General features: G+C 54.0%; 2 protein-coding genes across 13 annotated transcripts in view; one reads left to right on the top strand and one right to left on the bottom strand.

Annotated features, from left to right (window-relative positions):
• MLLT10 (MLLT10 histone lysine methyltransferase DOT1L cofactor) overlaps positions 1-9,539 on the top strand; it is a 215,788-nt gene extending 206,249 nt beyond the window's left edge. For all 12 annotated transcript variants that reach the window (XM_058297876.2, XM_058297875.2, XM_058297874.2 and 9 more), the window contains 2 exons: positions 5,849-6,046; positions 7,912-9,539. In XM_058297876.2, the coding sequence (XP_058153859.1) occupies positions 5,849-6,046; positions 7,912-7,956 (243 nt within the window). In that variant the 3' untranslated portion in view covers positions 7,957-9,539. The remainder of the gene's footprint in view (positions 1-5,848; positions 6,047-7,911) is intronic.
• A 4,882-nt stretch (positions 9,540-14,421) lies between these two features.
• DNAJC1 (DnaJ heat shock protein family (Hsp40) member C1) overlaps positions 14,422-19,681 on the bottom strand; it is a 229,066-nt gene continuing 223,806 nt past the window's right edge. Inside the window, exons 10-12 of the mRNA XM_058297878.2 lie at positions 17,890-17,938; positions 15,036-15,421; positions 14,422-14,633 (exon numbers count right to left, since the gene is read on the bottom strand). Of these exons, the coding sequence (XP_058153861.1) occupies positions 14,565-14,633; positions 15,036-15,421; positions 17,890-17,938 (504 nt within the window). The 3' untranslated portion in view covers positions 14,422-14,564. The remainder of the gene's footprint in view (positions 14,634-15,035; positions 15,422-17,889; positions 17,939-19,681) is intronic.

Genomic DNA, 19,681 nt, shown 5'->3' with positions numbered 1-19,681 from the left:
GAGGATTTTAGCATCTAGGTTCATTAGAAAGACTGGTGTGTAATTTTCCTTTCTTGTGTTGTCTTTGTTTGGCTTTGGTATTAGGGTAATATTGGCATTATAGAATAAGTTAGGCAATGTTCCTTCTATTTAGATTTTTTGGAAGAGTTTAAGCAAGATTGGTGTTAGTTCTTTCCAGAATATTTGGTAGAATTCACCCATGAATCCATCTGGCCCGGGGCCCTTCTTAGTTGGGAGGTTTTTAATCACTGATTCTATCTCTTGTGATTGGTTTGTTGAGAGCTTCAATTTCTTTTTTTTTTCCTTCACATTTTTTTGTCTTTATTCATTTTTTTGATATTACATTAGAAAAATATGAGGTCCCCATATACCCTCCACCCCCTCACCCCACTACTCCCCCCATAGCAACATTCTCCTCCATCATCATGAGACATTCATTGCATTTGGTGAATATATCTCTGATCAATTTCTTATTTTGTCAGTGTAGGCTGCTTATGTCCTATATTGCTACATTTAGAGGAACTTGTCCATTTAGTCTAAATTGTCCTTCTTGTTGGCATATAGGTTTTCAAAGTATCCTCTTATGATAGTCTTTATTTCTGAGGGGTCAGTGGTGATATCCCCTTTCTCATTTCTTATTTTGTATATTTGCATCTTCTCTTTTTTTTGTCTGTTAGTCTAGTGAAGGGTTTGTCAATTTTATTGATCTTCTCAACGAACCGGCTCTTTGTTTTGTTTATTTTTCTCTAGTGCTTATTTTCTGTTTCATTTAGTTCTGCTCTGATCTTTGATATTTCTTTCTTCTTCCTTAGGGGTTAGTTTATTGTTTTTTTTTACTAATTCCTTCAAGTGTGCAGTTAGGTGTTCAATTTCAGCCTTTTCTTCTTTTTTCATGTATAAATTTATGGCCGTGAATTTCCTTCTCAGTACAGCTTTTTCTGCATCCAGTAAGTTTTGATAGGTTGTGTTGTCTTTTTCATTAGTTTCACTGTAATTACTGATTTCTTTTGAGCTGTCCTCCTTGACCCACTGTTTGTCTGAGAGTGTGTTGCTTAACTTCCATATCTTGGTGCCTAATCTGGTTCTCGGCCCTCGCAGATTTCCAGCTTCATTCCACTGTGGTCAGAGAAATTACTCTGTATGATTTCAATCTTTCTGAATTCACTGAGACTTTCTCTGTGGCCTAGCATGTGCTCTATATTTGAGAATGATCCCTGTGCACTCGAGAAGAATGTATATCCTACTGTTTGTGAGTGTAGTGTTCTGTATATGTCTATTAAGTCCAGATCCTCTAATATATTACTCAAAGTATTTGTTTATTGATTCTCTGTTGAGATGTTCTGTCTAATGGTGATAATGTTGCATTAAAGTCCCCCACTATAATTGTAGAGGTATCTACTCCTCCACTTAGTTTTTCCAGTGTTTGCCTCATGTATTTTGAGGCACCTTGGTTACGTGCATACATGTTTATGATTGTTCTTTCTTCCTGAAAGATTATCCTTTTTACTAATAGGTAGTGTCCATCTTTGTCTCTCAAAATAGTTTTGCATTTAAAGTCTATTTCGTCTGATATTAATGTAGCCAGTCCTGTCCTTTTTTGGTTATTGTTTGCTTGTAAGATTGTTTTCTAGCCATTCACTTTGAACCTCCTTGAATCATTGGGTCTAAGGTGGGTTTCTTGTAGACAGCATATAGATGGGTCTTATTTCCTTATCCATTCTGCCAATCTGCATCTCTTGACAGGTAAGTTTAATCCATTAACATTCAGTGTTGTTACTCTTAAGGAATTACTTGCATCAGCCATATTTTCTTTGGATTTGTGTATGTCATATGTTGTTTTTATTTCTTTTTGTCTTTTTGGTTGTTCTTATACTCTCCTCCAAGTCTGTCTCTCTGGTTTTTTTCTTTCCTCCTGCAAAACTCTTTATTATTTCCTGAAGGGCAGGTATCTTATTGACATATTCTCTTGGTTTCTGTTTATCTGTGAATATTTTGAATTCTCCATCATATTTGAATGCCAGCTTTGCTGGATAGAGTATTCTTGGCTGGAAATTCTTTTCTTTTAGTACCCTGACTATGTCATACAACTGCCTTCTTGCCTCCATGGTTTCCAATGAGAAATCAGCAGTTAATCTTACTGAGCTTCCCTTGTATATGATGGTTCTCTTTTCTCTTGCTGCCTTCAGTATTTTCTCTTTGTCTTGAGCATTGGATAATTTGACAAGTATATGTCTTGGGGTGGGCCTGTTGGGATTTGTGCTGTTTGGGGTGTGTGGTGTTTCCTGGCCATGTACATCTATCTCTTTCAATAAGTTTGGCAAGTTTTTCTGCCATTATTTCCTCCAATGCTCCTTTTGTCCCCCTTCCCTTCTCTTCTCTTTCTGGGATGCCTATAATGTATATATTTGTGCATTTTGTGTTGTCATTCAAATCCCTAAGTTCCTGCTGGCTTTTTTCTGTCTTTTTGTGTATTAATTCTACAGTCTGTTTGATTTCAGATGTACTGTCTTTGTCTTCCACATCACTAATTCTTTCCTCTGCTTCTTCAAATCTGCTGTTATTTGCTGAGAGTGTATTTTTGATTTCTTGAACTGTTCCATTCATCACCATCATATCCGTTATCTTTTTGTGAATATTTACAGTTTCTTCAGTATGCTCTCCAAGTGTTTTCTTAATAACCTTAATATCCTCATTCACTTCATTAAGTTCGTCCACGATATTTGTTTGGAGAGCCCTGATTAGTTGTTTGATGTTCTGCTCCTCTTCTTAGTTTTTAACTTGTTCATTGGACAGGGCCATGTTTTCCTGATTATTGGTATGGTTTGTAATTTTTTATTGCTGTTTGGGCATCATTTTATCATGGTGGGTTTGTTCAGTTGATTAGCTTCTCCCTCTAGTCTTGGGTTTTTGCAGCTGCTGTTTGTTTGTGTGTGTTAAGTTTTTTCTTTGACGCTTTGTTGTTCTTCTTGGAAAAAGATTAGGGCTAGGGATATCAAAAGCGGTATGAAAAGAAAAAGTATAATAGTAGTATTGATAGTAAATGTTAGCAGAAGAACCGTATAAGACCTAGGAGAGGGAAACGGACTTTGGCCCAGTGGTTAGGGTGTCCGTCTACCATATGGGAGGTCCACGGGTTCAAACCCCGGGCCTCCTTGACCCGTGTGGAGCTGGCCATGCGCAGTGCTGATGCGCGCAAGGAGTGCAACGGTGTCCCCCGCGTGGGGGAGCCCCACACGCAAGGAGTGCGCCCGTGAGGAAAGCCGCCCAGCGTGAAAAGAAAGAGCAGCCTGCCCAGGAATGGCGCCGCCCACACTTCCTGTGCCGCTGACGACAACAGAAGCGGACAAAGAAACAAGACGCAGCAAATAGACACCAAGAACAGACAACCAGGGGAGGGGGGAAATTAAATAAATAAATAAATCTTTAAAAAAAAAAAAGACCTAGGAGAATAAATATTAAACTCAGGTAAGCAGTGTATAGTTATGGAAGTGGAGGACCTACAATGAAATGGGAAACTGAATATGGAGAAGAGTATGGTATGAATTAGAAGGCTAGCAGGATTAGGAGAGAGGGAAAGAGAAAAGGACAGTAACATAAAAAGTTAATAAAAGATAGAAAACAGAATGGAAGTGTTAGAAATTAAAAAGCCAGAAAAATTGGGGGCTAAACAAAAAGAGGTGAAATGTAAGGTCAGCAACAGAAGATGGAAAGTAGAAAGATGCGGGAAGGAAAGGAGATATAGTCTTGGTAGCCAAAATCAGTACACACAGAAAAGAGGAAATCCAGGACAAGGAAGCACAGCAAACAAGAAACAAGCGGGCACCACCTAATTGGAGAAAGAAAAAGAAAAGGGATGGGGGGATAAAGAGGAGGAAGGAAAGACAAGATAACAAGAAAAAAAACAAACACAGACAAGCCCTCAAGCAAGGAGTCAACCAAACAATAAAAAAACCAGACTTCCCTCTTAAACTCTTACTTAGGGAAAGTAAGAGACCTAGGGAAGCTAATGCAAGGATAATGCCTGTGTTCTCCCTGTCTCAGAGGGTCAGCTAATATCCCAGGGGTCCCTCCTCTAAGAGGAGCTGTGGGCTGAGCCAGCGACCTTGCGCATTCAAGGCTGGAACTCCTCCACTGGAACAAACCTCCTTCAGGGTCACCCTGCTCCCCAAAATGTCCCCTTCCAGGGGCAGGAGAGACTCTTCACAACTGAATAAACTGATTGGGAATCCGCCCTTCCCCTTCCCTCTCCTTTACTCCCCTCTCCCAGGCAGCAGGAAGCCGATGTGAGCTCCCCTCCGAGAGTCAAATGGGACCTCGGGAACCAAATCTCCACAGAAAACAATGACTCTCAGTGTCTTTGAGAGAGAGCACCCTGAGAGAGAGCACCCACACCTTGCCGGGAACCCTGAATATGCTCTTGGAAGCCTAGCAAGCACTTCCTACTGTCCCCCTCCCTTAGGTGTGCTGCCCAGGATCAGTTACTCGCCTGGCTCCACCTTCTCCCAGACGTAACCCACAGAGGTTAGGTAGATCAGGCTGCCCCAGCAGATTCGCTTCTCCCCTCTTTCTGTTTTCTTCTCAAGCCAGCTGGTGTGCTCCTAAAAAGCTCAAAAAGGGGGTCCAGATAATTGATCCTGTACTTGTGGGACTCCTCTCCACCCTTCACCAGAACCCTTCTCCCTCTCAAGAGTTTTTCTCCCCTGGCTGTGTGACTGGCCAGGTTACCTTGAGCTGTCACTTTTTTTGTTGTGTTCTCTCTGGATCAATGTTAAGTAGCCTCCTGCTGTGGGTTCCCAAAACAGCTCACTCAGGCAAGATTTTGCCCCCACTCAGCCATTTTTTTGTAGGAGAGATCGTGATCATTTTGTTGGGCCACCTCAGCTCCTTGGTCTGCTGTGTCTCTTTTTGCTGTGTCATCTTGCTGCACCAGCTCTCCATGTGGGCCAGCACTCCGTGTGTGCCAGCTTCACAGCTTCACAAGGAGGCCCTGGGCATCGAACCCTGGACCTTCTATGTGATAGACGGGAGCCTGATTGCTCGAGTCACATCTGCTTCCCTTGATAATATCCTTTGATGCACATCACTTAATTTTGACAAAGTCAATTTTATCTTTTTTCTTTTTTGTGCTTTTTGTATAAAGTCTAAGAAATCATTGCCTACTACAAGGTCCTGAAGGCATTTCCATAGTTTTCTTTTCCTTATATAGTTGTAGCTCTCCCATTTAGGGTGTTAAGCATTTTCATTTAGTTTTCTGTCTTTTAAGTCAAGGCCACGTGCTCCTGGCCGCCATCCTGATCCCACCTTGCTCTTTCTGCCCCACTGCAGCCCCACGTCCCTGTTGCCGAGGCCCTCGACTCCCCTCAGCTAACCCCCTCCTCTGAGGACCCCACTTGACCTGGTGCCCCTCACACCTCCCGGTCCCCGCATGCCTGGCTCTCTCCTACCACGTGTTTCCTTGTCCCTCCTCCATGGTGTGGGGTCTCCACTGCCGAAGTGGAACAGTGCCTGGTCCAGGCTGGCACTCACGGAGGCGGGGGCAGTAGAGCTGGGTACGAAGGGAGGAGGACCTCACGGCCGTGGGGCCCGAGCATTCGGCCCCAGGGCGCGTCCCCCTTGATCTCTGGGGACAACCTGGTTTGAATAGAGGTCCTCTGGTGGCGGTGACGTCCTCCAGGAAACGGTTGTGGCCCAGCACACAGCCGGGTGTTCCAGGCCTGGTGCCTGTTTCCCTTCACAGTAACTGATGTGACTTAACATCAACACCCACTACCAGGGCCAAGAAAATGCCTCCTGGGCGGCCTCGGCGGCTGCAGTGGCCGCACGGCGCTCACCCTCCGCTCTCTCCTAGGAGCAGCACCAGGCCCTCCTGTACCAGCTCATGCAGCCGCACCAGCACCACCAGCCCGAGCTGCAGCAGCTGCAGCTCCCGGCGCCCGCGCACATCCCCCTCAACAGCCTCCTGGCGGCCGGCGCCCCGGCCCCGCCCCTGCACGCTGCTGCCACCAACCCCTTCCTCACCATCCACGGGGACGGCCAGAAAGTAACGGTACGTGGACGCGCCCAGACAAGGCCTTCTCTCCAGCCTCTTTTTCTGTTTGTTTATTAAATGTATTATTCCCTGAATAATTTCTCCTTAAAAAGTTGTTTCAGCAGCGGATATTCTAAACATAAAGGGACCGAAGCCAAGTTTTATCTCCTCTAAGTAGATCAGTTTTGAATTTGCCCCTACAGTTTGAAGACTGTTTCATAATTCAGCAATTTTCAAAATCAAAATAGATTTTAGTTAAAAAGTTGTACCTAACAGTCCAATCAGAAGAATAGTTGGTGCTTTCCAGAAGCTTTGTTTCATTAATTTGTTCAATTTTAGACCCAGACTAAATAATTTGGGGATATTTTTAGTATTTTGCTCCAGAGTATTTTTTTAAACTGAATTATATTTGTAATACCATATAAATGTCAGGACTGCCAGACATTCTGCCAGAATACTCTTTAAAGAAAGTAAATCACAGTCACATTTGTAATGGGATTTAAGCTTTGAATTTTCTATTTTACTGACTTCCTGTAAGTGACAGTGTCTTAGATGTTTGGTGTAAAAGTGGAGACAAGACTGGACCCAGGGCCCGGCACAGGCAGGGGCAGGCTCGAGACTGGCTTCCTGCCGCCTCCCCACTTCTGGCCGCTCGGTGCTGGGTGTAAGTGCCCCTCTGGAGTCAAGGTCAGGGCACAGCCCTATTGGAGGAAGGGTCTGGGGACGCGGGGTGAGACTGGGCAGCAGGAGAAGGGGAAGGGCAGAGGTCATGGTTTGGGCTATTTCCCATTATTTTGGAAACTTCCTGGTATTGTGCTTTTAGTCTCCAGGAACTTTAGTTTGCTTTTAGTAACAGTTGATCCAAAATGTAGGTTATTGGTTTTCATTGTTTTTGTTTGCCCCCTTGTTTCTTCCTGGTTGTTAACTGTCTTTGGAGAACTGGGGAATGCCAGTGATTCTCTATTAAATAATTTAGTAATTTTTTGTATTGTTTCCCATTTCCTAGTTTTTTCCCCCTTGGATTTAAAAGCAAATTAATCACAAGCTAACTTTTCCCGAGTCATATGATATGAAATGTAAATTTTGATTTAATGTAATGTAGCATAGACAGAATACTCACTAGCCAAAGGCGCAGAGCTGAGGGATAGTGTTTGGTGAGTGCCCTGCTGGGTGCCAGCTGCTTTTCTTAGATGCAGGGGCATCTGCGATTAAGCTCATGGGTGCCCCCCCCCTTTTTTTTTTTTTTTTTTTGAGGTACGGGGATTGAACTAGGACCCATGTGTATGTGGGAACCTGATGTGGCTCAGTGGTTTTCTTTTTTGTTTTGCTTGTTTTGTTTTTGTTTTATCAGAAGGCACCTGGATGCAAACCCCAGACCTCCCAGGTGGGAGGTGGGCACTCAACTGCTTGAGCCACACTTCCCTCCCTACCTCCCCCCCTTTTTTTTAATAGATTAGTAAATGGAGACTCAGAGAAATACTCTAAGGTCTATTAGCGAATAAACAGCCAAGGTGGGATCAGAACCCATGGCTTTCTTGGTCCTTAGAACATCCAGTTTGCATGATACCACGTACAGCGTCCTGAAAAACATCATTTTGGAGAACGTTTCCTTTCTTCATTCCGTATGCATTCCCTCCCTGAGATGGGCACACTACCTCTTTTCTTTGTAGGCTGCTGAATTTAGTGTTTCTAAAGCATTTTTAGTACATTCAAGTCTGTCTTTATATCATGCTGCAAAGTAGCCTTGCAAACTTGTTGGACACAATAACTGTACACACTTCATTTTCCCTCAGTAACAATTTCACTTAGTAGGATATAGTCTTGAGTGTTGGCCAAAAATTGATTTAGCTAATACAGCTGATTTTTTTTGTCTTTAACTGCAGAGACTTAGTGATAAAACTGGGCCTGTAGCTCAAGAGAAAAGTTGACACTTGAGAAACATCTAGAAATTACTTATCCTGCTGTTCTAGCACTTCATCTGGCTGCTGATGCAGTCCTCTTTCTACAGCTATGAAGAAATACAACAAGAAACTCACTGCACAGCTAAGGGTTAGTTGCCGTCAGACGTTCTTGTAAGGCGTTGATTAATTTTCTTGTTGCTTTATTGCACTGAATTGGAACTCCCATGTCCCCAACCCCTCACCCAGATTTTTTGAGCTTCGAAAGTTCAATAACCAATTTTTGTCAAGAGAACAATGTACATGCAATGAGCTTACCAACCTGAGAGAAATTATATACTCAGTACACAGATAATTTGTTATAAATTGAAGATATGAATTGTAAACTTGAAGACTTGTTCCATTTACAAACTACTTGATTTTGTACAAATTGGAAAAAGAAATATCTTTTGTTTAGGTTACAGTATGCTTGCCATGTGAGTCAGATCTTAAAACTAATTTCGAGGAACTGTCCAACTTCTTTTCTTATACTGGAGTTTTATTGATTAAATATTGCATACAAATTGGCCATCACCTGGGACCTGGTGATCTTTGTGATAGAAATTTCCTTTCTAAATGGGATTTGGCCAGTTTGGGTCATCAATTTAGGATGGTTAATATCTGCTTCGCTAAAAGTAATTTTCTTTTGCTAAATGCTTTTCCTTTAGTGTTAAGACCTCATATTTTAAAGAAACCTTGATTTAAGGGAGTTCTAAGGCTGCTTGGGGGAACGGGATCAACCGGAGGGAAAGCCTTCTCGAGGCGGCGCCGCTCGGGAGCTCTGGTGGCTCTGGCCTTATCAAGTGCCTGTTGGCAGTGGCGCCGGTCCCCGCTGCCTGGAGCCCCGGGTGGCCGAGCTGCTCCGGGGCCTCCCGGCGTCCTGCCTTCCTGAAAACCCGTCTATGCCGCTGTAGAGCTCAGGCAAAGCTATGACCGGGTGTTTCCCACTAATGAGCCTCAAGAAAAGGCATGTGCTTCTCTGTGCCACCTCCGCTGCCGGTGACGAGGGCCCCTGAGCGCGGGCGCCTTCCCCACTGGGCAGCTCCGCTCCTGGCGCGGCCGTGCGGCCGAGGCCCCACGGGATGGGGTCACTGGGCTGTCAGAGACGCGTGGATTATTAGTGGGAAAGACCCAGCTGTAGGGAGACCTCCACTGTGTGCTCAGCTGGAAGAACATGTCAATTCTGCAGTACGTCTCTTGGTGAAACATTGCACAGTTCTTACCTCATTTCTGTAAATAAGGTTTTGTGAATCTGTTTTGTATTGTGAAAAATTCATAAGATAACATTGATATTTTGATTTGTAATATTTCTAATTGGTAGATTTAATTGAAAAGTAAAATTAATTTATTTTTATATGTTCAGGGGAATTTTAAAGAAAGTCAAATCTTTTGTAGATAATTTAAAAAGCCAGTGTGGTTTATTTTGCTTATGTAACCCACTGGTGGTTATTCTGTAACAATTTGTATAAATGGTAAATTTCGAATGTGTTGTTATTTTACCTAGATGTAAAATTCCACATGTATTAAAGAAAATGTACAAAGTTTTTGTTAATAAAATTTAATAATGTTTACAACTCTGTGCCATGCTTGTTTGGAGGGGTGAGGGGTCAAGAGCTGCTGTGGGCACCTGGTGAGAGAGGCCTTCTGGAAATGACCGTAAGGCGCAGAGGCGGGAGTGGGGTGCAGTGGGGCACAGGGAGAGGATTCGGGGAGGAGAGGCCTGCGGCTGCTGCTGCCGGGTCCTCGTGGGTCCTCGTGGGTCCTCGTGCTTGTGGGCGCCTCAGGCTCCAGGGCGGTCAGACCTCCCCCGGGCGAGGGGGGGGCTTTGCTCCCAGTAGTGGGGGACGGAGCCAGGCAGGCTGGGGCCCGGCTTCAGCCTGGCTCAGGAGGGACTTTTACGTACACCAGCCAAGGGCAAGTGACCGTGGAAGGGCCAAGGGATGTCCTCCCCAGGGTGACGGCAGGACATCCATCCACGCTGCCCGCTCTGCAGACCTGTAGTCGCCAGGAGAACGGAGCACCCCGGGCTGTGCAGGTGGGTCCACCGCGGCGTGGACAGGGCCGTGGTGCTGGCCGGGGGCGTCGTGGCGCTGGCCTGGCCGGGGGGCTCCCGGCAGTGTCGTCCTGTGGGCCTTGTGCCCTGGGTGCTTTCGGGCAGCTGCTGGTGGCGGTGGTCTCACCTGGGCCCCAGGCTGGGCAGGGGCTGGGGACTTTTGGGGGGCACTTTTGTTTTGAAATTTAAAAATTGCCCTGAGAAAACCCACTAATCCTGGCTGGACTTAGTGAATGGGAAACGCCCAGCGATGACGGCCGCGATTGTCGAGAACCCCGCGGGCCTTTCAGAGCCCAATGGGGGCCACCCCGGGGAAGCGTCTGGAAGGTGGATTTTAGGAAAAGCTCATTGTCCAAGGTCGAGGCCAGCGGGGCCCCCGGACCTGTGCCACCAAGGCAGGGAAGGTGGGTCCTCGCCCGTGAACGCAGGGGGCGCCGGGGCCGGGAGGGGCCCCTGCCTGCCTGCAGCCCCGCAGCCCCCAGGGCACTCTAGCCGGCAGGGGAGGCAGGCAGCGCCGTTGTGGCCGGGCCTGCTGTCTCCCGCCCCCCAGGGCCACCTTACTTCCCGGGCCCCCTGGGTGGCCCACGCCAGGCCCGGCCTTTGGGAGCGGGGCTGCTCGGAGGTGCTCGCCCGAGGACCAGCGCGGGGTCCAGATGCCCCCTGGGGCCCCCGGCCATCCTCGCCGGGCCCGCGCCTCGCCCCCGTGCACCGCCTCCCGTGGCTCTGACGTCCCCCCAGGCCTGCTGGCACTTGGTGGCCCGGCGCCCTCAGCCTTGCACCTTCGGGGTTCGGGCAGTTTTACCCCCTTCCTTCTGGTTTGTGACCGACCGACTCCTTCACCAGGTCAGCCCTTCTCCCGCCGGGTGCTGGGGAGGCCGCACTTGGCCCGGGGGGCGCTGCTGGGAGTGGGGCACGTGGCCGATGGTGCGCCCCTGGGTCAGCAGCAGCCGGGGGACACCGGAGCGGGCAGAGGCCACACTCAGGCCTCCAGGAACCTGAGGCAGCCGGCTCGGCCCCCAGGCTGGTCCCCCTCCCCGTGGCCAAAGGAGGGAGCGGGTAGAAATGACAGAAGAAGAGTAGTGGGTCTCAGCAGGCCCCAGCCTCAGGCTCTGCGTGGAGTCACTAATTCCAATTTCCGTGAAACAGGCGAGACCTCTTAGAAAAAGAAATGTGGGAGGAGAAACGGGTAGGTCCCTGTTCTCCCTCCGCAGTGCTGGCCTGGGCAGGCGAAACAGATTTGGTACCAGGAGATTTGGGTCAGAACAGTCTGTGTCTTAAATTAAAAATTTTTGAGTAAGGATAAAAGCATTTTTTCTTGTGGGGACCTTGCCAGCGCCCCAGCCTTCTGTGACGCTGCTGCTTCCCTTGGACTCGGACTTTTACCATGGCGGTTGCCACAGGGCTGCCTGAGCAAAGTACCGGAACCGGGCTGGCTTTCCCGGTGGCGCTTACCCGGGTCCATGCTCACCGTCAGGCCACGCGACGGCAGGTGCAGGCGCCACGGGAGGCCCTTTCTCACCACGGCCAGCCGCTGCCCATGCGGGCCCTGCTCTCCTGCAGCTCAGCTGTGGCCCACTGGGCACCGGCCCCGGGCCTGGGCTCCTCCGGCGCTCGGGCTTCCCTCCCTCTCACGGGTGGCACAGCGGTGGTGGCTTCCTTCTCGTGTCTGCATTTGTGTCAGACCCCGCGGAGGGTGCGGGTGAAGCTGCTGGAGCCTCGCTGACGTGTCCAGGCGGAAGCAAGCTGGGGGCGTGAGCTACGGGGACTAAGCGACCGCAGGGCGACGCCCGCAGCAAGGCTGCTTCAAGAACATAATCTTTGGGGATTCATCAAATCCAAACTGTCACGTGGTTTCTTTCTTTCTGGTGTACACACAAAAGGCATTTCTTTTTTTTTTTGTCCAGACCACATTTAGTTTGCAAGTGAGTGCACTCGAACCTCACGGCCAAGGAGGGGTTCCAACAGGAGACCGGGGTGTTCCCAAACCACAAGTGGGGTGACGCCCAGTCAGACTGCGCGGTGGCCCAGGATTGGGCCAGGGGCGACCACGACGCCAATGCTGCCCCCCGCCCACAGCGGGGCTCGGGGGCAGCGCTGGCCTGAGCCCCCTCCAGCTGCCCGGCCTCCCATCTGGGGAGCTGGCTTGCTTTGAGGAGCCTTAATTCAAAGGCCTTTAAAATTCAGCGTAAGATCCTCAAATCTGGGCTCCCCAAGTTCCTGAAGTGGGCCAGTCGCTGCGACCGCTGCCGAGGCCTGGGCGTGGGGGCTGCGGACTGCGGCTGTCCCAGGGCCCAGCGGGGGCTGCCGGGAGCGCCTGCTCAGGCCTGCCGTCCCCCCTTTCGGGGCCCTCCAGGGCTGTGCCCTGCGCCCAGGGGCCCCCCGAGCCCCACGGGGCGGCGGGCTTCTGGGCGGGGCCAGCTTCCAGCCACCCCTTTGGGTCCTGACGGGGCGAAGCGAGGCCTCCGGTGGGCGTCACCACCGAGCACGGGCCTCCCCCGTGCCGTTCAGGTTTTAGGGGGAAAAGCCAAAGCCTCGAGTGGCAGCAGCTCCAGAAGCGCCCTGCGGCCTCGGGAGGGGTGGCCGGGGGTGCTCCAGGCTCCCCTTCGCAAGGGCGGATGGACTTGGGCTGGGGGCACCATGGGCAGCAAGTGGCATTTTTAAAACCTCCCGAAACATCCAGTGGGAAGCCTGTCGTGCGTTTATCTAGAATCGCAGCGGGAACGGGGGAGCCCGCCGGGCATCGCCCTGCGGGGGAGGGGGCTGCGGGCGCTGCTCGGGCCTCACCCCGCAGCGGGGTCGGATCTGCCCAACACTGCAGCCAGGACGACAAAGACCAACACTTTTCCGATTTCCTGTCACATTTGTGGCCAGCAAGCGTTTTTGAAGCAGCAGTGCAGAGCTCCAGCGCCCGAGCGGCAGCGCCCCGGCCCCCAGGCCCCCGAGCGGCAGCGCCCCGGCCCCCAGGCCCCCAGGCCCCCAGGCCCCCGAGCGGCAGCGCCCCGGCCCCCAGGCCCCCAGGCCCCCAGGCCCCCGAGCGGCAGCGCCCCGGCCCCCAGGCCCCCGAGCGGCAGCACCCCCGCCACCAGGCCCCCAGGCCCCCAGGCCCCCGAGCGGCGGCGCCCCCGCCCCCAGGCCCCCAGGCCCCCAGGCCCCCGAGCGGCGGCGCCGCCGCCCCCAGGCCCCCAGGCCCCCAGGCCCCCGAGCGGCAGCGCCCCGGCCCCCAGGCCCCCGAGCGGCAGCGCCCCGGCCCCCAGGCCCCCAGGCCCCCAGGCCCCCGAGCGGCGGCGCCCCCGCCCCCAGGCCCCCGAGCGGCGGCGTCCTCGCCCCCAGGCCCCCGAGCGGCAGGGCCCTCGCCCCCAGGCCCCCGAGCGGGCAGGGCCCTCGCCCCCAGGCCCCCGAGCGGGCAGGGCCCTCGCCCCCAGGCCCTGCGCGGCAGCGCCCCCGGGTGAGTGCGGCTGGCCCTCGGCGCCCCTGCCACCGGGCCGCGGGCAGAGCGAGGTCCCGGGAGCTGCTCTGGGAAGCGGCACCGGGGATACCAGTGAAGCCCGCTAGGGGGTCAAAGCCCGCTGGCCGCTGGCCCCGGCGCCCGCTGGGCACCCCTGGCGCTAACTCCTGCCTTTCCGGGCCAGTTCCAGGCTGGCGGCGGCAGGGGAGGGCCTGTGTCTCCCTGCCGGACCCACCCTGGGCACCCTCTCCCAGAAAAGGACGCCCCCGGGGAGAGGGCAGCTCCCCACGCCCCGTACGAGGCCCCGGGTGCCTGTGTCTCCCTCGCCACCGCAGCCGGGGGTGGCCTGAGCTCGGCGCTGCCAGGGCCTCCAGGAGGCACCCATTGGGGCAGGGCCACTCGCCCCTGGAGACGCGGCAGTGGGTCCCCAGGGCCCTGCCACCCTGCCTGGGTGACGCCCCGGTGCCCTGCACTCCAGCCCCAGCTCGCCTTCTTGTGAGAAGGTGTTTCCAAAATTTAAAAAGGCAAAGGCAACTAAGGAGACGAGCAGGCAGCGCTGCCCCGGGCTGGGTGGCACGGGGGAGCCGCAGCCCATGTGCCGCCCGCCTTCTCCGCCCAGGGGCGCTCTGCGCGTGTCCGCGTTGCGGGCAGTGCCCGGGGTAGAGGGTGGGCGGGGGGAGCGCACCTGCTCTCCAGGGGCCCAACGACAGGCAGAAGTGGCACGAGTGCAGCACCAGCCGGGGCGTCCAGGGGCCAGCTGCCCCCCTCAGCCAGGTGTAGGATATTTTTGTAACTGTCCTCTAAGTTTAAAAGCATTTCAAAATAAAACATTTAAGAAAGAAACAGAAAAACAACTTTTCTGATGTTACCACACTCCCGGGAAGTAGCAGAGACAAGCGAGAATAACGTGCAGACACCGCGGCCCGCCCCAGCTCAGCTCAGTGCCGCTCTAAGCGAGTTAGCACATGTTCACTTAATTTATTTTTGCTAAGGCACATGACGTATAGAGATACTGAGGTACAAAAGGCAAGTTTCTGTATAAGATATTTTAAAAATTCATTTTGGAAAATGAGGATGAACAAACACTGTCTTCCAGAATGTTCAACTTTGAGCTTGTTTTTTCCTTTGGACGAGTTCAACCAGCACCTTGTACCTGGTGATGCAGTCCTCCTGCGGGAAGAGCAGGTGCAGGTGAGCGCGGCGGGCCCTGTCCCCCCATGCCCCCTCCTGGGCACCGCCACCCCGCCCGCGGCCCTGCCAGCTTGGGGTCGGGGGCATCGTGCCGAGGGGCCGCCAGGTGCCCCCGGAGCCGGCTCTGCCCCCGAGCGCGAGCCCAGAGTGGCGGCGGCGGATGGCGACGGGGCAGCGGGGCAGCGGGGCAGCGGGGCAGCGGGGCAGCGGGGCAGCGGGGCAGCGGGGCTGCCGGGCGGCGTCTCGGGCCCACGTGCTGGCCCCCGGGGTCTTCCCCGCCAGGGCGACCCTCCCCCGGGGGGCAGACAGGCCACAGGCGGGGTGCGGGGCCGCGCACGCGCCTGAGGCCCGCACCAGCCCGCAGCGCGCGCCCGCACCCACCTTGCTCCTGCTGGGCACGCACTTGGCGATGTGCTCCCAGCGGTCCGCGGAGCCGCGCGGGAACTGCTGCAGCGCCGACTCCAGCAGCTTCTGCTGGCTCTGCGTCCAGGGCTCCGCGGCGGCGCGGGCGCCCTCCCCCTTATGGCTCTCCTCGTCGCTGGACTCGCGCGGGGCCGGGGCCTCGAAGTCGCGCTGCCGCCGCCCCCGCGGCCGCTCCTCGGGCCCGGCCGCGCCCTGGGCCTCGGGCGCCCTGGCCGGCCTCCGCCTGCGGCCGCCGGGTCCCGCCGCCTCCTGCGCGTCCTCCGCGCCCTCGGCCTCGGCGCCCGCCCGCTGGGGGGGCCGGGGCGGCGGCGACGTGGCCCGGAGCTCCGCGAGCCTCGCCAGTCCTGCAGGGAAGGCCACGGCAGGTCAGCGGCGCGGCCTCAGTTTACCCACGAGCGGGGTGGCCCGGCCTGCGCGCTGAGCCCCGCCACCGCGGCCACCGCGGCCGGGAGGGCCCCGCGGCCCCGAGCTGCCCGGCCGCAGCGCGCAGGGGACAGGAGACCGACCGAGCGAGTAAAGGCAGAAGGGAAAATTCTATAAGAAACGGCAACCTTTTAGCGCGGCAGGGGACACAGGCCGCAGGCAAGTCACAAGCACGGAGCAGGACGCTCCCCTGGGGCCAGCAGCCCGCGCCCTCGGCCAGCACGCGGGCAGAGCGCGGGGCCAGCAGGGCGGCGCGGGCGGGCCTCCCCAGGGCGAGGGCGGCGCGGGCAGCGCCAGGGGCCACGCGGCACGGACTGCGGCTGCACCTGTTCACACGTAAACTGCGACGTAAGCGGCCACCCAGGGCCTGTGCGCTGGGCCGCGCGGCTCTAACTTTTCTGGAAAACAATGCCAAGGTCTAGTCACCGAGGGTCTCTCCTTTGGCTGCAGATGCGCAGACGGGGGCTGCGACGGCGCCCTCTTTCACTTCCCCTTGTGAAGGGCTATTTCCTTTTTATTATAAAGTAAATCCTGCACATAATAAAAAACTCAAACGGTACAAGATGGACCGCAGTGAAGGGCGGCCCCTCGGCTGGCTCCCCGCGTCCCCTGCGGGCTGGGTGAACTCGCACCTTCCAGGACACCCCTCCCTCCCGGCCAGGAGCTGTGCTTCTTGGGCACGTGGGCGCCCCCGACCCAGGGCGTCAGGCCCGCCCACGGGCGTGCGCCTGACCTGTCCAGCAGCCCCCCACCCCCGCGGGTCCCCGCTTTTGCTGTCACAAACGGGCAGCGTTTCAATAGGCGCCACCTCTGCTTCTGGCTGCGCACCTCACTGAAGAAAACATTTTTGAGCACACAGCTGTAATGTGCAGACTCACTTATCTGTGAGTGACATCCAGCTGGCGCCCTCCTAGGATATCAGTCAAGCAATACAGCACATATAAAAAAGAAATTAGGGAGGTGTGGTTCAAGCGGTTGGGTGCCCGCCTCCCACGCGGGTCCTGGGTCCAGTCCCCGGTGCCTCCTAAAGAAGATGAGCAGACAGGGGAGGGGGCCATTTGTGGGAGTGGGGGATGGGGATGGAATTAAAAGTCAACTAGAAGGATAAAAACAATCTCACAATAACCTTTTAATTATTAAATGAAACAAAACACTTGTTCCCATGAGGCTATCAATAATGTTACAAATGAGATTGAAGATACTTCAGAACTGTTAATTCCAGGTGAAACGCTAAATTAAAGGGCTTGTCTGAAATATCAGTTGGTTTTGGCACTTGATTTTTTTAGGAGGTACGAGGGATTGAACCTGGGACCTAGTACATGGGAAGCAGGCGCCCAACCACTGAGCTACAGCCACTTCCCAATGACAGTTGTTTGTTTTCTCGTTTGTTTGTTTTTAGGAGGTTCTGGGGATTGGACCTGGGACTTTGTACATGGGAAGCAGGTGCTCAGCCACTGAGCTCCATCTGCTGTTGGCACTGGACTTTTAAAGGCTGTCAGAGCTGGAAGCAAACTCACCAGGACACACACCTGGGAACGGAGCGTGCTGCTGGCCGGGCTCGCTGACCTCTGGTAACCCAGTTCGCAGCACTGATTATAAAACGGTTTCATAGAAATCGTCCCTAAGCCCATCAGCTGTTCTTGCAAACAGAATGGAAGGTATAGTGCTTTTTATATTTTTAACAAATGAGTTCATTTGTTTGAAATACTTTTCAACTGTTAAATTTCTATTTTCAACATTTCTAAAGCAAGTGTCTCACATCATTTTGGCCATAAATCAGTACGTAATAATGGAAATGCTTCCTCAAACATGTTTTCAAAATGTTTTCTCCAGCATAAATACCTTTCCAAAGCAACTAATTTAACATTCATTGTTAAAAGTATTCTTTATTTTGAAGAAACAGAACTTATTTTGGTACCGGCCAGTAATTTAGAATATTTGTTGTAATTCAGCTACTCTTCGGAAGCACTCTGTGGAAACACCAGGATGCATCTGTGACCGGCTCTCCTTCCAGAAGGAGCCCGGGCCCTGGGAGGCTGGCCCTGTGGACCCCCGCTCCCTTCGGGTCTCGGGTGGCGGGAGGGGTGTGGGCTGCTGGCCTCAGCGCTCTGACAAGAGGTGGAGTGTCACTCCTTTCTCACTGTGTGGGGTGATTAAAACTCCACGTCCAGGGAGCGCGTGGAGCCCAGAGGCTGGGCGCCTGCTCCCCACGCACACGCCCCTGGGTCAGTCCCCAGCGCCTCTTAGCACAGTCTAGAGACCCACTTACACGTCCACAGTCCTAGGGCACAGCCAGCAGACAGGGCCGCGCGCCGCCGCCAAGGCAGCCTCTGGGGAGGGGCTGCCCCAGGAAGGGTCTGGCCGGGCTGTGGGGCAGGTGCCAACTCACCTGGGGAGCAGGTGACTGAGTCCTTCAGCTGCTTGGCTTTCGTTGTCACCTGTTTCAAAATATAAAAGCAGAAACCTTAAACTTAGGTCACTGAGCTTAAACGGTAGACTTTGAAGTCACCCCCGGCGGGCCCGCCCGCGCGCGTCTGGGGTGCTGAGCGGCCGGTGTCCGGTCCCTGAGACTGCCAGGGCTCAGGGATGCTTTGCCCTGCAAGGACCTTCAGGCACCAGCCCTACCCACCCTTTCCATGTTTTTTTCTGGGAACTGGGGACTGAGCCACGCCGCTCCCCGGAGGCGGTTTCTTCACTTGTTTTGCTTGTTTTCAGGAGGCACCGGGAACCAAACCTGGGACCTTCCGTATGGGAGGCAGGTGCTCACCTGTGAGCCACATCCCATCCCCCAGCCCATTCTTTTAAACAACATAGAAACTGAGGCCCAGCAGGCAGCGTGAACGACCTGCTCCGCGCTGCACTTCTCTTCAGCACACAGTCGGGGCAAGGCTCAGCCCCCTGGCGACTGCCAGCTCCCACCAGAGCCACGGGCAGGCCACCCCTTCAGGGCAGTTTCAGAACGACCAGCATACAGGTCCCTTGTCTCAGTGGAACCTTCCAGAAAGTGACGCCTCTCCTCACTTCTGAACATCACCACACCTGCCGTGAGAGACGCTGTGAGTCAGCGTCTCACTCTTTCCTACTGTAGAAAGAAACCTGGGGGAGAGCGCGGGTGCAAAACGCCCGAGGAAGAAATCTCAGCAGTCGCTCCCTCCTCCGGGAAAACGGAAGGGCTGAAGTAATGAGAGAGGCCTGGGACAGAACGGACCCTCGGAACCACGACAGGAGGCCAGGGCAGGCGAGAGGCCGCGAGTTCGGGTTTTGTGCGTGAAGGCAGGAGCCAGCGGCGCGGCGATGGCGAGGCGGCGCGGCCGGCCCGGGGCCCGGAGGGGCTGCCCGGCTGACAGGCAGGAGCCGCCTCGGAAAGCTGGGTGGGGTCCTGGCAGTGGGGGGTCCCCGAGGACAGTGCGGGAGCTGGCCTCCGCGTCTCCAGCCCTCACAGCACCCCCTGGGGGCAGGCGCTCTCCTCTGCATGGGGGACTCTGGGTCTGGCTCGCCCGGGGCCCGGCAGAGACCCTGGCCTGGGTTGGAGACCAGGACTTAGACGACGTAAGGCCGGGCCCGTTGCCGCCGGTCGGGTTTCTTCTTTCTCGTTCTTGCGTTTAGTTTGGCGGAGCCTCGGGGCCTGGCAGCGACGCGCCTCGGTTTCTCTCAGAAGCAGCGTGCTGGCCTCACGCCAGCATCCTCGGGGCCAGTGCACCTCTTTCTCTTTTCTTTTTTTTGCGGGTGTGTGTTGGCTGCTTTGTTTCTATCTCTGTTATATTTTTGGGTGTGACAGATACATGAGGGAGGCTCGCACAGCAATGTCTGGCTTCCCACAGGCAAATATCAAGAGACTTAGAGAGGCAGTGCAGTTATTTGTTTGTTCTTGGTTTTTTCTTGGTAGGTGCTTTGTCCCTTGGTTTTTTTTCTTTTCTTTCTCTCTCTCCCTTTTATTCCACTCCCTTCTTGCTCTTAGTTTGGGAGAAGAATGGTAGAACCAGATTTCCAGAGACATATTCCAAAACATAATACTTAGAATGTCCAATCACAAGAAAAAATTACAAAACGTACAAGCTATAGTAGGTTTCCAGCTGCTGAAACAAAACACCATACACCGGGTTGGCTGAAGCAGCGGGGACTTGCTGGCTCGTGGCGACAGGTGACGCCTTCTCCCTGGAGACTGGTGTTCTGCGCCGGCT

The sequence above is a fragment of the Dasypus novemcinctus genome, chromosome 5 (genome assembly GCF_030445035.2).
Source record: "Dasypus novemcinctus isolate mDasNov1 chromosome 5, mDasNov1.1.hap2, whole genome shotgun sequence".
In the NCBI taxonomy this organism is placed as follows: domain Eukaryota; kingdom Metazoa; phylum Chordata; class Mammalia; order Cingulata; family Dasypodidae; genus Dasypus; species Dasypus novemcinctus.
The sequence above is the reverse complement of the archived record's forward strand: the minus strand, read 5'-3'. Positions and strand labels throughout refer to the sequence as shown.